Raw genomic sequence first — 12,911 nt, 5'->3', positions numbered from 1 at the left:
CCAGGAGGGGCGGAAGGTGGCTGGGGTAGGAGAGGAGACAGGAAGGAGCAATCCCTCTTCCCTCCTCAGTCTGGCAACCTCCCACTAGCGCCCCCTATTGGCAGAGCCTGGCAGGGCACAGCAGGCAAAGCAGGAATATGGTTTACACAGAACAGGGTATACAGGATGGGTTGGGAGCTGAGGGACTATCACAAGTGCTTTGATTGGCTTTGGGCATTTAGATGACACCCCCCCCCCATCATTACAGGTGACTTGTCATTCAAATTCTTCCTGATTTCATTTCAGAGATTAAATAACTGTGAGGGGGCCCGTCAGGGTAGGGGCTAGAGGGTATATGTCAGGGTAGGGAAGTCATCTCTAAGGAATAGGTCTTTTACCATGCATGGTGGCTTACGCCTGTAATCCTAGCACTTTGGGAAGCCAAGGTGGGAGGATTGCTTGAGCCAAGGAGTTCAAGACCAGCCTGGGCAACATAGTAAGACCCCCATCTCTACAAAAAATGAAAAAATTAGCCAGGCGAGGTGGCACACACCTGTAGTCCCAGCTACTCAGGAGGTTGAGGTATAGGAGAATCGCTTGAGCCCAAGAGTTTGAGGCTGCAGTGAGCCATTTTCACACCACTGAACTCCAGCCTGGGTGACAGAGCAAAACCCTGTCTCAAAAACAAAAACAAATAAATAAGCCTTTCTTTTAGAAATGAAAAGTGAGTAGGAGGAGGGAAGGGGGCTCCAAAGGCTCTGGGAGGAGCCTAGGAAGAACTTGCAGCATTTAGGATCCTTCCATCACACCTTCAGATGAGACCCAAATCTCACTGTCTCTCTCCACCACCAGTGCTGCCACTCAGTCCTGCCCCCAGCACTGTGATGGGCATCTGCAGTTGGCTCCCTGGTTCCCACATCTACTCTTGTGCCTGTGGTCTGATAATGTCACCCTCTGTTCACACCTTCCTATATGACATCCTCATGCAATGTCCTCCATTGCCCAAGGTGCAGAATCCAGTTACCTTACTGTGGCCCGCAAGGCCCTGCCAGGCTCTTGGCCCCACTCTGCTGCCTTCCCAGGCCCTCCTATTCTGCTCCAGCCTTGCTGGATGCTGCAAGTCTCTTCCCACCTCAGGGACTGAACCCGCTGATCAGTCAGCCTGGAACCTTCCTCCTAGGTTTTCTCCTGCCTTTTCTGTACTTCCTTCATGTTGCTATTCAAATAAGACCCCCCTTGCAACAGTGGGGAGCAGATCCAAAACAGCATCTCCCTCCAGTCTCTCTCTTGCTGCCTGCTTGATTTTTCATCACAGCACTTGTCACTACCTGACGTTGTATGTTTCTATTCACCGCCATATCCCCAAAGCTAGAATTGTGCTGGGCTAGTGGAGGGCGCTATACAAATATTTGTCAGGCAGGTAAATAAATGAAAGAATGAACAAATGGAAAGGGCAGTGTGGCTGCAATGTGGGACACAGGGCAAGATGGTAGGGGGTGAGGCTGTGGGGGTTGGATGGTGCAGGACGTTTTGGGGCCAGGTGTAAGACAGGGTCTCATAAGGGGAACAGGCGTGGCACATAGTCTTATTGAGGTGATAGGTGTAGTCAGGGCCTCATTGGGCCGGGTGAGGCATTTGGATGACAGTTTAAGAACAAGGTGGCTGGGTGCGGTGGCTCATGTCTGTAATCCCAGCACTTTGGGAGGCTGAGGCAGGTGGATCACCTGAGGTCAGGAGTTCAAGACCAGCCTGGGCAACATGGCGAAACCCCGTCTCTACTAAAATACAAAAATTAGCCGGGCATGGTGGCATTCACCTGTAATCCCAGCTACTCGGGAGGCTGAGGCAGGATAATTGCTTGAGCCCGGGAGGTGGAGGTTGCACTGAGCCATGATTGCACCACTGCATTCCAGCCTGGGTGACAAGTGAGACTCCGTCTCCAAAAATAATGATAATAATAATAATAATAAATAGGGCCGGGTGCGGTGGCTCATGCCTGTAATCCCAGCACTTTGGGAGGCTGAGGCAGGCGGATTACATGAGGTCAGGAGTTCGAGATCAACCTGGCCAACGTGGTGAAACCCCATCTCTACTAAAAATAAAATATTAGACAGGTGTGGTGGCATCTGCCTGTAGTCCCAGCTACTTGGGAGACTGAGGCAGGAGAATTGCTGAAACCCAGGAGGCAGAGGTTGAGCTACAGAGCAAGACTTGGTCTAAAAATAATAATAATAATAAAAAGAACAAGGCGCTGTGTCTCATGCCTGTAATCCAAGCACTTTGGGAGGCTGAGGCAGGAGGATCACTTGAGCCCAGCAGTTTGAGACCAGCCTGGGGAACATAGCCAGACCCTGGTCTTTCTAAGAAATAAACAAAATTAGTCAGGCGTAGTGGCTCGCACCTGTGGTCCCAGCTACTCAGGAGGCTGAGGTGGGAGGATCACTTGAGGAGTTCAAGGCTGCAGTGACTTATGATTGCACCACTGCGTTCCAGCCTAGTTAACAAAGCAAGACACTGTCTCTAAAAAGAAAAATACAAACAAGCAGAGTCATTGCAGAATTTATTTATTTATTTTTAGTTTTAGTAGAGATGGGGTCTTGCTACATTACCCTGGCTGATCTTGAACTTTTGGCTCAAGCAATCCTCCTGACGGCCTCTCAAAGTGCTGGGTTAACAGGCATAAGCCACTGTGCCCAGCCCATTGCAGAATCTAAGCAGGGAAATAGTGTGACCAGACTGTCATATGTTGGTATCTCTGGGGCTGCAGGCTGTGTGTCCTGGGAGGCAGAGACCAGCTCTTCAGTCAGAGATGGTGGCCTGGGCGGGTATGGGCAGTGGAGGCAGAGGGCAGTGACTCCGTTCCGGAGGTGTTTAGGGGTCAAAATCAGGAGGCTTGAGGATGGATGCAGTGAGGGGTGAGGGAGAGGCTGTGTACAGGACAACCCCCATGTTTCTGTCTGGGATGGTGCTGGCTGGAAGACTGGATGTGGAGCAGTGTCAGGGAGAGGTGGAGGCTGTCGCCGCCGCCATATTGGCCAGAGGTTCAAGGACTCACTGACTCCTCCCATCAGTCAGCCCTCATTTCTTGAACTCCCTGGGATCCAGGGAGGAGTCACTCACCTGGGCCAGACCTCAGACACCCCCAGCCATGGAGCGACCAGGGCAGCAGGCAGATAAAGCCCCTAGGAGGGGAGTGGTTCCGAATCCAAGGGTCAACTGTGGCAAGAGGCATAGTCTCTGTGCCTCAGTTTCCTCATGCATAGAATGGTAGAAATGGAGGTCCCTCTGCATTGGGTTGCTCTGGGGACCAAACAGTCTACTCTGGGGAAAACCCTGGGACAGTGGCTGCATGGGGTAAGTGCTGTGTGCATGCAAGCGTCTGACTGCGTGAGGTTTCATTGTGGCACCAGGGAAGAAGAGGTCTCTGCATCTGGGAGGGCCCCAGAGGAAGCAGCAACATTCCTGGGTTTCAGCGGAGGAGGATGGGACATGAGACACAGCAGATCCTGCTCTAAGCTGGCCCCTGAGCAGTGCCAGAAACACATGACATGTCCAGCTGGCCTTGCTTCTGAAACGCCTGTGGTTTAGCAGCAGAGGCAGAGAAGAGACAGATATTTTCCAAATTGAGCAAGTTGTTGAGATCAAGTGGTGTCCAGGGAGTGGGGGTCCATGAATGGCTTCCCAGAGGAGTGAAGGTATGAGGAGCCCTGGAGGGATGGATGGGATCCAGCTCTACAGAGTGGACAGGCGCCTCAGGCGTAGCCAGAAAGAAGCTGGCACGAGAGAGAGGGGTGGCGAGTGGCCCAGGAATGCGGTGGGGGAGCCGTCGGCTGCCTGGAATGCCAGTCAGAGAGGCTGTACTCGGTCAAACCCGAGCAGGATCTGTTGGGAACCTGCTCTCTGCGGGCTCTGGGCTGCCTCACTGAGCCAGACAGGCAAGGAACCTGTATGGAGTGAAGACAGCCTATTACCAAGCACCTGAGCAAGGCCATCTCCAGTCGTGCTAAGAACAGGGCAATGGGGCCAGGCGCGGTGGCTCACGCCTGTAATCCCAACACTTTGGGAGGCTGAGGTGGGCAGGTCACCTGAGGTCAGGAGTTCAAGACCAGCCTAACCAATATGGTGAAACCCCGTCTCTACAAAAAATACAAAAATCAGCAGGGCATGGTGGCATGCCCCTGTAATCCCAGCTACTCGGGAGGCTGAGGCAGGAGAATTGCTTGAACCCAGGAGGCAGAAGTTGCAGTGACCTGAGATTGCACCAGTGCACTCCAGCCTGGGTGACAGAGTGAGACTCCATCTCAAAAAAAAAAAAAAAAAAAAAAGGGCCAATGGGGAATGTGAGAGAGACCCTAGAGTGGGAGTGAGGTGGGGTCTGGAGGCTGCTTTGGGGAGGGCTGAAGGGGTGGGTGTGATGGGAGCCTGGAACGGGGAAGAAGAGCTTGGGGGAGAGCATGTGCAAAGGCTCTGAGGCGGGCATGAGCCTGCTGCATTGAGGAAAGAACGGGCCATCATGGCTGGAGCACAGCTGGCAAGACAGAAGATATGAGGGGAGGCTGGCAGGGCAGCTGAGCCCTAGGTCGCCAGGGCCTCTTGGCCATGAGAAGGTTTTGTCTTAGGTGCTGGGGGAAGCCATGGCAGGTTTTAAACAGGAGACTGTCCTCTTGGCTTATATGTGAGGAATGGACTGGGAGGTTATGAGTGGCGGCAGGGGGCGCCGATGAGGCGGCCAGTGCTGTAGTCAGGAGTGAGATACCAGTGGCCCAGGCCCGGATGGTGGAGTTGTAGAGAAATAGACAGATCTGAGGAGTGTTTCGGGAGCAGAGCCGCTGTCCTTGCCCAGCCCAGCAAGAGGCAGGTGTCTGGCCCGAGGCATGGCCCCAGGAATGAGTGAGGAGAAGGCCAGTGTGGGAACAAAGGATGGGGGCCCTTAGGCTTTCAGGAGGAAGTGGGGTCTTGAGCTCCTGGCCCCAGGACCGGAGCCCACCTGAAAGGCCATTGCTTCCTCCTCTCTGAAATGAGGATGTGGCCACCATGCAGGGCCTTGCTAGGACAGACCCCCAGTGGGTGCTTAAAATAATTGGAGTCCTGTATTAGCTGTGATGATTTCCACGACAATTCACGTATTAGTCATAAAAGTGGCAAGTGTACAACAAAGGGGATGGAAGCTCCCTATGCTCAACACCCAGGAATTCCCAGAGAGATTCTCCGAATCCACATTCTGGGCCCCTGCCACACTGCCGCCTCTGGATGATGCTTCAGGGCTGTGCTGTCTCACTCTGCTCCTCGGTTTTATCGAGGCTGGTGCCATCTCTCCCGTACCCGGCTTTAGCTGTTTAGCCTGCGCCATCTCCCTCTCTGCTTGGGGTCATCTTTGGGGTCTGTGTCCTTTCTCCCCGACCCTGGATTTCACGGTGGGCCTGTCTGCTCTCTCTTTGACTGAGGATTTTGTTTTCAGCCTGTGCCACCTCTCTCTACCTCGTGGTTATCATTTGTGCCTGTGCCATCTCTCACCAACCTTGGGTTTGTATCTGGGTCCTGTGCCATCTATTTCTGATTCCAGCTGAAGTTCTGGGCCTGGGCCATCCCTCCTTCATCCAGGGTTGTGCTTTGGTACCAGTGTCGTCTCCTGACCAGGATGCTGTTTGGGGCTTGTGCCCTATCTCCCTGACTATACACTGGGCCGGGGCCTGAGTTATGTCTCCACTGGCTGTGGGCACATGCTGACCTGCACCCTTCCTCCCCACCCGGGGTCATTTCTGGGCCCTGCCTCCTCTCTCCCTGCTCTGTGTTCTGTCCGGGCCTGTATTATCTCGAGTGCTGTCAGTCTCAGCCCCTTCAGGACCTTGGCTCTTTTATGGCCCTAGGGAGAAGTTGCTGCTTGAATTGGAGTTTGGGGAACCCCTCCATCCCCAGCCCTTGATGCTGGGACACAGTTGAGGCCTAGGGGACGGAGTCAGTGTGTCTGGAGACGTGAGATGATGAGGATGGACATGCGATGAGGGTCCGATTTCAGGCCCAAGGTGGGCTCCTGGAGTCAGTCCATGCTCCTGGCCCCTCCCCCTCCCTACCTCTCTCTCTCTCGCCTCCCTCAGTTGCTCACTCTCCGTGCATTTCTCTCTAACTGTCCACTTCTGTCTTCCCCTCTGTCCCCCTCCACCCCTGCCCGGCTTCCCCTCCAGCAGAAGGCAGACCTGGCTGTGGCCGCCTTCACCATCACAGCTGAGCGGGAGAAGGTCATCGACTTTTCCAAGCCCTTTATGACCCTGGGGATCAGCATCCTCTACCGAGTGCACATGGTATGGTTCCCCTGGAGACCATGGGCTGCTTTCCTGGCATGGAGGCTCAGGGCCTGCGAGTGGGAGCCAGACAGCCCCAGGACCTCAGATGGGCCGGTCAGGCTCCCAGGTCCCTGGTAGGGCAGGGGCTGGGTGTGAGGCTCAGGCCAGGGGTGGCTCCGGGTCTCATTCCCTCTCCCCACAGGGCCGCAAGCCTGGCTACTTCTCCTTCCTGGACCCCTTCTCCCCTGCTGTGTGGCTCTTCATGCTTCTTGCCTACCTGGCTGTCAGCTGCGTCCTGTTTCTGGCTGCCAGGTGAGTCCACTGCCTACTGGGAAGGAAGGGGCTGGAGGAGGCACGAGCCGAGGCCTCTGGGACCGACCTGCCTCTTCTCTCTCGGAACTGTCCTTGGCCTCCCCTTTGGGGCCTCGGATTCCCTGTGCCCTCCTTTCTCAGTTTTGTGCCCTGTGTCTGAGTCTCATTCTTCCCCTTGTGGCTCTGACTGTGCTCTGTGGTTCTCTGTTCAGGTCTCTCCCCTTCCCGCCTCTCCCTTTTTTGCCTCCTCCCTTCTCTATTTCTCTCTGTGTATCTCTGTGTCTCTCTCTGCCTCTTCTGTCTCCATCTCTGTGCATCTCTCTCTGCCTTTTCTCTGTGTGCTTCTGTCCATCTTGCTCCTTTTTCCATCTCTCCCCCTTTCTTCTGATCACTGTGACTTTCCTTTGCTTCTTTCCTTTTCCTCCCCACCTGGGCTCTGGGCCGCATCCACACGCTGCACGTCTCTCCACAGGCTGAGCCCCTATGAGTGGTATAACCCGCACCCGTGCCTGCGGGCACGCCCCCACATCCTGGAGAACCAGTACACGCTGGGCAACAGCCTGTGGTTTCCCGTGGGGGGCTTCATGCAGCAGGGCTCGGAGATCATGCCCCGGGCGCTGTCCACGCGCTGTGTCAGCGGAGTCTGGTGAGAAGCTTTCTATCTGCCTCTGCCCGGGGCGGGGGAGGGACCCATCTGAGGCCTGGATGGGGTTGGGGCTGTGGCATCTCCTGGAAGATTTGATTCCCCATTTTCCCTTGCAGAGCTGTGTGACGAGGAATGGGGTGGGGAGAGCTGAGCTCCAGCTCTGCCGCTTACTGGCTATGTGAGCTTGGCCAGACCGCAACCCTCCCTTTGCCTCAGTGACCTTCCCTGAAAGATGGGGAGAAAGATGCCCATGTCTCAGGGTTGTGGGGATTCAGTGAGGCTGCTAAGGAATAAAAGAATGGCTACTCCAATTGCTTGAACTCAGGAGGCGGAGGTTGTAGTGAGCTGAGAACTCCCCACTGCACTCCAGCCTGGGCAACAGAGCAAGACTCTGTCTCAATAAATAAATAAATAAATAAAAGAATGACTACTCCAAAGACAGAGCAGCCCTGAGGGCTGCTGGTTGCCCATTTTTATGGTTATTTCTTGATGACATGCTAAACAAGGGGTGGATTATTCATGCCTCCCCCTTTTAGACCATATAGGTTAACTTCCTGACGTTGCCATGGCATTTGTAAACTGTCATGGCGCTGGTGGGAGTGTAGCAGTGAGGATGACTGGAGGTCACTCTTGTGGCCGTCTTAGTTTTGGTGGGTTTTAGCTGGCTTCTTTACTGCAACCCCTTTTATCAGCAAGGTCTTTATGACCTGTATCTTGTGCCAACCTCCTATCTCATCCTGTGACTTAGAATGCCTTAAACGTCTGGGAATGCAGCCCAGTAGGTTTCAGCCTCATTTTACCCAGCTCCTATTCAAGATGGAGTTGCTCTGGTTCACACGCCTCTAACAATTTCACAGATGCCTGTTGAGCCTGTCCATGTGCCAGGCACTCAGGTGAGGAATCAGCCCCATTCCTGCCCTGGAGAGGCAGAGGAGCTGAGAATAAACAAGTAAACAGATAAATCAACACTGGACATCCTATTTTATTCAAAGAATAGGTCCCAAAGATATTATTTAATTTGTGCCTTTTTCAATTCAAGACTAACCTTAATAGGTGGCAGGTTTTTCCCTTCTCCTAACTAAGTAGAACTAACTGTGGTATGGCAGGCATTAGCAATTCACTTGGTCCACTGGCTTGGACACTTGCGAGTCTTGATGGCTTTTTAAAATGGTTTTGGATGGGTATCATTTCAAATTATACCCCTGTAGAGGATTGTTTGAGCCTGGGATGTTGAGGCTGCAGTGAGCTGTGATCGTGCCACGGCACTCCAGCCTGGATGACAGAGTGAGACTGTCTCAAATGAAAAAAAAAAAAAAAGAACCCCCAAAAAAACCCAATGAAAGCTCTGTTTGTTTCCTATTGCTACTGCAAAAAATTACCACAAATTTGGTGGCTTAAAACAATACACATTCTCCTATAGTTCTGGAGGTCAGAAGTCTGAAATAGATCTCAATGGCGTAAAATCAAGTTCCTGGCAGGGCTAGTTCCTTCTGGAGGCTCCAGGGGGAGAATCTGTTTCCTTACCTTTTCCAGCATTTAGAAGCCACTTGCATTCCTTGGTTTGTGGCCCCTTCCTCCATCTTCAGAACCAGCAGCATAGGATCCACAAATCTCTCTCTCTAACTTCCTTCTTCCACTCATAAGGACCCTTGTGATTCCTTTGGGCCTTCCTGGATAATCCAGAGTAATCCCCCCATATCCAGATCCTTAACTTAATCACAGCTGCAAAGTCTATTTTGCTGAGTAAGGTCACATCTTCATGTGTTCTGGGGATTAGGATAGAGACTTCTTTGGTGCTGGTGGGCGGGGCCTATTCTGCCGGCCACACAGTCCAAGTGAAATGTACTAATATTTTCCATATAATGATGTTGCAGATGCACATAAAATGTGCTATTGAGGAACCAAACAGGATACAGTAAGAGAACAGTAGAGCATGGGGGCAGTCAGAGAAGGGTCCCCTGAGGAGGTGAACTAGGTTGAGTCCTAAAGGCAGAAACAGAGTCGTCCATGCCAAGGAGAGGGAGGAGCATTTTAGACAGAGGGAGAGGGCCAGGTGTGTGAGGTGCTGGGAGGGCGCCCAGGAGACCTGCCATGACAAATCTAGTGGCGTCCTCACAGGAGGGTTGGGGGAGACCAGTGCCCTCATCTCTGCTGGCCACTGTTTCTGCCGCCCAGCCAGGGGCCCTGTTCCTGAGAGTCACACTCTCTAGCCAGCTGTTTTCTGCCCCTTCCCATCGCTGTCACCCAGACAGCCCCCACTCATGTTCCCTCCCTCATCGGAGCCTTTGGCCCTGGGGCCCACTCTCTTCTGCACCCAAAGTCCTCCCACACATTAACTCATTCAGCAGATGTTTGAGAATCTTCAGATGTGACGTAGCACCATGATTCAGCAGGCCAGTCCCCGCCCTCGTGGGACTCAGGGTCCAGTGTAGGGGGTGAGATTTGGTGCCATCACCCTCGAGGACTTGCCTGGTAGCTGATCTGCAGCAGCCTGGCCACAGCCCACTACCTGGGCCCCTCCTCTCCAGGGCCCCCTCAGCCCACAGCCTCCTGCAGCCACACCTGAGGGCTTGTCACTATTCAGGACAGCTCTGCCTCAGGAGTTAACGTTTCTTTTCCTCCCCCCCCCCCCTTTTTTTTGAGACAGAGTCTTGCTTTGTTGCTCAGGCTGGAGTGCTGTGGCACGATCTCAGCTCACTGCAATCTCCACTTCCCGGGATCAAGTGATTCTCCTGCCACAGCCTCCCAAGTAGCTGGGATTACAGGCGTGCACCACCTTGCTTCACTAATTTTTGTATTTTTAGTAAAGATGGGGTGTTGCCATGTTGGCCAGGATGATCTCTAACTCCTGACCTCAAGTGATCCACTCACCTGGGTCGGCCTCTCAAAGTGCTGGGATTACAGGTGTGAGCCACGGCACCTGGCTGAGAAGCAACATTTCTTTATTTCTTTTCTTTTATTTTTTTTTGTTTTTTTGAGACAGAGTCTCGCTCTGTCGCCCAGCGTGGAGTGTGGTGGTGCGATCCCGGCTCACTGCAAGCTCCACCTCCCGGGTCCACACCATTCTCCTGCCTCAGCTTCCCGAGTAGCCCAACACCATGCCTGGCTGATTTTTTTTTTTTTTTTTTTTTTTTTTAGTAGAGATGGGGTTTCACCGTGTTAGCCAGGGTGGTCTCGATCTCCTGACTTCGTGATCCACCCGCCTTGGCCTCCCAAAGTGCAGGGATTACAGGCGTGAGCCACCAAGCCCGGCCGGGAGTCAATATTTCTAAGGTTTCACTCTGACCATGGCCCCCATCCCTCCCAACTCTCCCTTGGTCACTTGGTGCGATGAGTCCTCTGACCTCCCTGTTTCCATTCTCTGAGCCCTTCCTGCTTTCACTTGTCCATCTCCAGGTGGCTCCTAGGCTGTCTCTGCAGCCATTGTCCTCAACTTTTCCCTAGGTCCTCCTTTCCTCACGCCCTCCTGGCCAGAAAACCACAAAACCTCAGATCTAGCCAGTAGCTTGGCTTTGCCTGCCTTCCCCCAACCCCAGCTGCACCAGGGGCACATGCGACCCCTTATCCATGCCTCTAGGCTCTGTGTCCTCCTGGTTTCCTCCAACCTCTCTGGTCCTGTTTCATTTGCTGTGGGTTCCTTTTGCCTTTGCCACCCCTCAAATGGGGCTTCTCACTCACACTAGTGAGTTTTCAGTGCTTGCAGACCCAACACCCTCTTTTTATAACAAATATTTTTTAATATGTCCTTTTCCACACTGAGCTGAAATTCAAGGGTAATATATCTTCCTACACACATAATTTGTAAAAAATCAATTTAACGCCATAATTGCAATATGAAGGGGAAAAAGCAGGGAAGTGACTTCCAATAAAATAATATTATGGCAATACACAAATGCCTGGGTGTGGCTATGCCAGAAGACAGAATGCGACAGTCGGCGCCTGCTTAGAATGAGTAAGTGGCATGATGAGAAGTAAGATCATTTAACAGAATTATGTTGCCACTTGATATCTGACACATCGAAATAGTTGACAAATGAGTATGTTTGTGCAAATACAAGTCACTGTGAACGTGATGATTTGCTAATGCAGCTGGTGCAAGGGTCTTGACTTGGGTCTTGAGTTCGAGTGGAGTTGCTGTCAGAGACAGATGATTTCCCCCAACGGTGAGCAGCTCTCAGCAAAGTTCCAAACAAAACAACATCCAGTCATCCCTTGATTAAAACAAGAGGTGCATTTCTGGAGATTTTGGTTTATATTATAATCATGCAAAAAAAAAATACTTGGGTTTTTAATGTACCAAGGAGTTAGGCTCAGATAATCACAGAACAGGTATTCCCCGTTGTTCAGACCAGGCCTCGAATTATCCAGCTGTCCTACGCTGAGCACCAGCGGCCCACACTTTACCAAACACCTCCCAGGGTGCCCTCCCTGCCAGAGACCACTGTTCCATACACCTTGTCAGGGGCCATCTCACCTGCTGCTGGACTTCCCATGCTATGCGCATACTAACACTTCCGAAGTCATCTCTAGACCCCTCCATGTGTCCAGCCCCCAGGGATTGCTCCTCTTGGGAGCCCAACAGGCATCTCCAAACTCACCTTGTGCAAAACAGACCTCATGTCTTTACTCCCAAATCTGACTCCCAGTCTGTGTTCCCTCTGCTACCTTAGTGAGTGGCCCCATCACCACCACCAGTCATCCACACTGTGTCCTCAGGGGCCAGAGGGTGCCCTGTGTGTACCAGGCACTGAGTAATTTTTGTTGTTGTTGTTTTGTTTTTATTTTTTTATTTTTGAGATGGAGTTTTGCTCTTGTTGCCCAGGCTAGAGTGCAGTGGCACGATCTCGGCTCACTGCAACCTCCACCTTCCGGGTTCAAGCGATTCTCCTGGCTCAGCCTCCCGAGTAGCTGGGATTACAGGTGCCAGCCACCATGTCTGGCTAATTTTTTGTATTTTTAGTAGAGACGGGGTTTCATCATGTTGGCCAGGCTGGTCTTGAACTCCTGACCTCAGATGATCCACCCACCTCGGCCTTCCAAAGTGCTGGGATACAGGCGTGAGCCACTGTGCCTGGCCAAATAATTTTGTTTTGCATGAATGGCAGCATTGACCTGTAAGATGGGTTTGGAGAGACTTGGTTTCTGGAGAGGTTGAGTCAGTCCCTGGGTCTTTGTGTCTTGGGGTTTTGGTTTTATTTTTCAGGAGGCTGTTTAATTCATGTCTCTCTATCAAGCCCTCACTCCATCCCCATCCCAGTGCCTAGCATAGCTTTGCACATGTGTTCTGTGGAGGACAGCTGCTGTTTTCATTATTACGTGCTGGGAATGTGAGGGTGGGAGGTCTGGGAGGCCCTTTTCAGCATCTCCTCTGCCTTCAGGCCCCTCAGATCTATATGGTCTACAGGGACCCTGGCCATTCTTACTTGCCAGGAGGGAGGACAGAGGGGGCCACGGTAAGACAAGTGGTTGCTCTGGGGTCCTGCAGCCAGGCTGGTGGGAGCCTATTCTCCCGGGTCGGTCCTGTGTCACCAAGACAATGAGAGAAAACACTTGCATAGCACTTGCTGTGTGCCGGATGAACTCAGTCACTCTTCACAAAACCCAGTGAGGAAGGGCCTACAATTGTACTAACTTCACAGGTGAGGAAACTGCAGCACACTTCCAAGGTCACGCAGCAAGGCATTGATGGAGAA

At 52.5% G+C, this 12,911-nt stretch overlaps 2 protein-coding genes across 4 annotated transcripts in view; one reads left to right on the top strand and one right to left on the bottom strand.

Moving 5' to 3' along the window:
- Nucleotides 1-12,911, bottom strand: part of LOC100976543 (CEA cell adhesion molecule 6) — a 910,921-nt gene that overhangs the window by 642,735 nt on the left and 255,275 nt on the right. The window lies entirely within an intron of this gene.
- Nucleotides 1-12,911, top strand: part of GRIK5 (glutamate ionotropic receptor kainate type subunit 5) — a 70,832-nt gene that overhangs the window by 40,697 nt on the left and 17,224 nt on the right. For 2 of the 3 annotated variants that reach the window (XM_024926407.4, XM_034946080.3), the window contains 3 exons: nt 6,162-6,278; nt 6,463-6,572; nt 7,045-7,218. In XM_024926407.4, the coding sequence (XP_024782175.2) occupies nt 6,162-6,278; nt 6,463-6,572; nt 7,045-7,218 (401 nt within the window). The remainder of the gene's footprint in view (nt 1-6,161; nt 6,279-6,462; nt 6,573-7,044; nt 7,219-12,911) is intronic. The other variant, XM_024926408.4, reaches the window with a different exon arrangement.

The sequence above is a fragment of the Pan paniscus genome, chromosome 20 (genome assembly GCF_029289425.2).
Source record: "Pan paniscus chromosome 20, NHGRI_mPanPan1-v2.0_pri, whole genome shotgun sequence".
Taxonomy (NCBI): Eukaryota; Metazoa; Chordata; class Mammalia; order Primates; family Hominidae; genus Pan; species Pan paniscus.
The sequence above is the reverse complement of the archived record's forward strand: the minus strand, read 5'-3'. Positions and strand labels throughout refer to the sequence as shown.